Source organism: Limulus polyphemus, unplaced genomic scaffold (assembly GCF_000517525.1).
Source record: "Limulus polyphemus unplaced genomic scaffold, Limulus_polyphemus-2.1.2 Scaffold765, whole genome shotgun sequence".
Taxonomy (NCBI): Eukaryota; Metazoa; Arthropoda; class Merostomata; order Xiphosura; family Limulidae; genus Limulus; species Limulus polyphemus.
Window position 1 is genome coordinate 196,261 of NW_013666375.1, and position 3,004 is coordinate 199,264.

At 34.2% G+C, this 3,004-nt stretch overlaps 1 protein-coding gene across 1 annotated transcript in view; it reads right to left on the reverse strand.

Annotated features, from left to right (window-relative positions):
• The window catches only part of LOC106460403 (receptor-type tyrosine-protein phosphatase epsilon-like), a 63,370-nt gene that overhangs the window by 46,477 nt on the left and 13,889 nt on the right, over positions 1–3,004 (reverse strand). The window contains exon 6 of the mRNA XM_013920094.2: positions 1,497–1,593. Coding sequence (XP_013775548.1) covers positions 1,497–1,593 — 97 coding nt within the window. The remainder of the gene's footprint in view (positions 1–1,496; positions 1,594–3,004) is intronic.

Genomic DNA, 3,004 nt, shown 5'->3' on the forward strand with positions numbered 1-3,004 from the left:
CTAAACAAGACCAATACCGCATGTGGTTGGCTGAGAGTTTTCTAGTGATTGTCCTCCACTTGGTTGTTTACGCTGTAAGCTAAATGAGACCTATAACCCATGTGGTTGACAGATATTTTTGTAGTGATTGTCTTCCCCCTGGTGGTTTACGCTGTAAGCTAAATGAGACCAATAACGCATGTGGTTGGCTAAGTTTTTGATATTGATAAAAGCGGTTTTGTTTACGTTTCGTTCTGATAGGATGTTTAAGATTTCGAACGAACAGCCCTAAGTTATTGGTAGTTCATGTCCTTCCAGAGTGTAACTAATAGTTCTGAGTCTCAATGATTGTGAAGAATATTTCATCTTGACTCAAATCCTTGATTTGCTTTTCTAGTCAAGCTTCTTCTTGTACCCATTCACTGTTATGTGTGGTGGTAATCTACCTCATATCACATGTGTACTACCACATTAGTTTTATTTTGTGCGACGTTTCGGACAGACGCCCTTCGTCAGGCAGTAAAGACTGTGTTATAATGGAATTAGGGCGTCTGTTCTAAACTTCGCACAAAATAAAACTTGAGAAAGTTTTCCATTTATTATCTTTTGGCCAAGTTTTTCTTCTCACGTCTTGAGGAACAACAATGATTCAGGAACTACTATTACATTAGTTCTTGTCATCATTGGTTTTAGCCGTATTCAGTTATAAGTTAAGTGACTCTAGCTGAATCCCAATTCGAAAATGATCTCTGATTTCACGCTGCATACAGTGTGGTTTTGGAAGGATATGGCGTTGTAATATTCGCCATATATTTATCAGTTCAAGTCTAGTAATAAAGATTTCTGTTACAGTCAATTAATTTTGTTTGGACAATGGGTACAGAGACTGATATTCCTTTGGTAGTGGCAGTGTTAAAACATTTCCAAACAATATCGTTTATATAGTAAAATTTTCGGGTATTGTTTGAGCATTTGGATAAACCATCATTATTTACTTACTCCGAGAAATAAATGTATTTATCTGTGAAAAGCATTTTCGAATGTAAATTTAATTACTCCTAACGTTTCTGTAAATAAGCGTTGCGATGGTTTATCTCATAAATATTCCACACTTCTAGTAATATGATGGGTATTAACTTCTTTTTTTGGTAATCTGGATACTCTAGCCTTCTGGAAATTAAAGGTTATCGCCTTCTCTTAGTGGTTTGACTAATTAGAAGTATTGCATATGGCAGAATTAAAGATTAAGACATAAGTAATTTCGTCTCTAAGTTATTTAACGAAAATTCGTGATGTCAGCTTAATCGTTCCTTTCACAGAAATCATTGAACACAAATTTCAAAAAAAGTTTATGTTCGCGACAAAAAATAAAGGTTTAAAAAAGTAAACTAGCATAAATAAACTGTTTCTTTCTACTACTTAATCCTTCATGCTTTTAGCACATCGTTGAAAAAACTGTATGGCTGAAAACAAAAACAATATCTTATGTAATGTTTCCAAAACGTTCTCAAATCTACCTGATCGGTCCTTCGTGGAATTCTATAGGGAAAAGTTTCAACTCCACAGTGGTGTCTCCAACATTCATTATTTCTGGTTCTGGTGGTTCGGTTGGAACTTAAAGCACAAAATATGTTATTTAACTGCATATTTTCCAATATTAGTAATGTTTACACTTTACATATTAATTGTAAAAATAAAAACATTACAATAAAAATTACTGCAAACAACTTTAATGACTAGGTTGTTTGTTTTTTTGGTTGGATTTCGCGCACAGCTACGAGAAGGCTATCTGTGCTAGCCGTCTCTAGTTTAGACTGTAGTTTCTAGTTCTAGAATCTAGTTTAGACAAGAGGGAAGACAACTAGTCACCCCTTCTACCGTCAGCTCTTGCATTTTTTTAAAACATAAAATGAAGATTGTCACCAATAAAGCAAATATATTTAAATTTTATCTGCATTAATGGCATATAGTCTATGTATATTGGAAACACTTAACTCCCCTGTTGGGACTTACAGTAGTAAATTTACGGACTCAAATCGGAGGTTCGCTTCTCCATGGTGGGTACAGCAGATATCTCACAAACAAACAAACATATCTAAGCGGAAATTTGTTGTTGTTTATTATGAAGCACAAAGCTACACAAAGGGCTATCTGTGCTCTGTCCACCACGGGTATCGAAACTCGGTTTCTAGCAGTATAAGTCCGCAGACATACCACTGGGCCACTGGGAAGCATAAGCGGAAAGAAAAGGATAATATGATCTCACCGAAGGCTGGCCAAAACTGGTAACTTGGAACAATATTTGTATTCATTCTTTTACATTACTTGCTCTTTTATCGAACTAAAATCTCATAGTTTCATAAAACTACTTCCAGACTTAGGTCTGCGCAAATGTAAAACACGAGTTACCCTTTCTTGCAAGAAACTAAGCGTTATAACTGTATACTCTAAAATTCATGGACTTTAGGGGTTTTTGTTTGTTTTTAACCACAAAGCTATATAATAGGCTATGTATGTGTTTCTGCCCACAGAATGTATCGAAACCCAATAGTTGGCGTGCACTTTAGATCTCTTGACAGTCTAAACTCTATACAGATAAGAAAAAGAATCTTCAAGATCTAGAGACTAGAACACTAAATTAGATTAGGGCAACATCTGTTACATTTCTGGATGTCTTTAACAAATATTTTATGTTTAATAGAACAGTAAATTAGATTAAAAAGTTCTGTGTTGACAGCATCTGTTATATTTCTAGATGTCTTTAACAAATATTGTATGTCTAATAAAACAGTAAATTAGATTAGAAAGTTCCGTGTTGGCAACATCTGTTACATTTCTGGATGTTTTTAACAAATATTTTATGTTTAATAGAACAGTAAATTAGATTAGAAAGTTCCGTGTTGGCAGCATCTGTTACATTTCTGGATGTCTTTAACAAATATTTTATGTTTAATAGAACAGTAAATTATATTAGAAAGCTCCGTGTTGGCAACATCTGTTACATTTCTGGATGTCTTTAACAAAT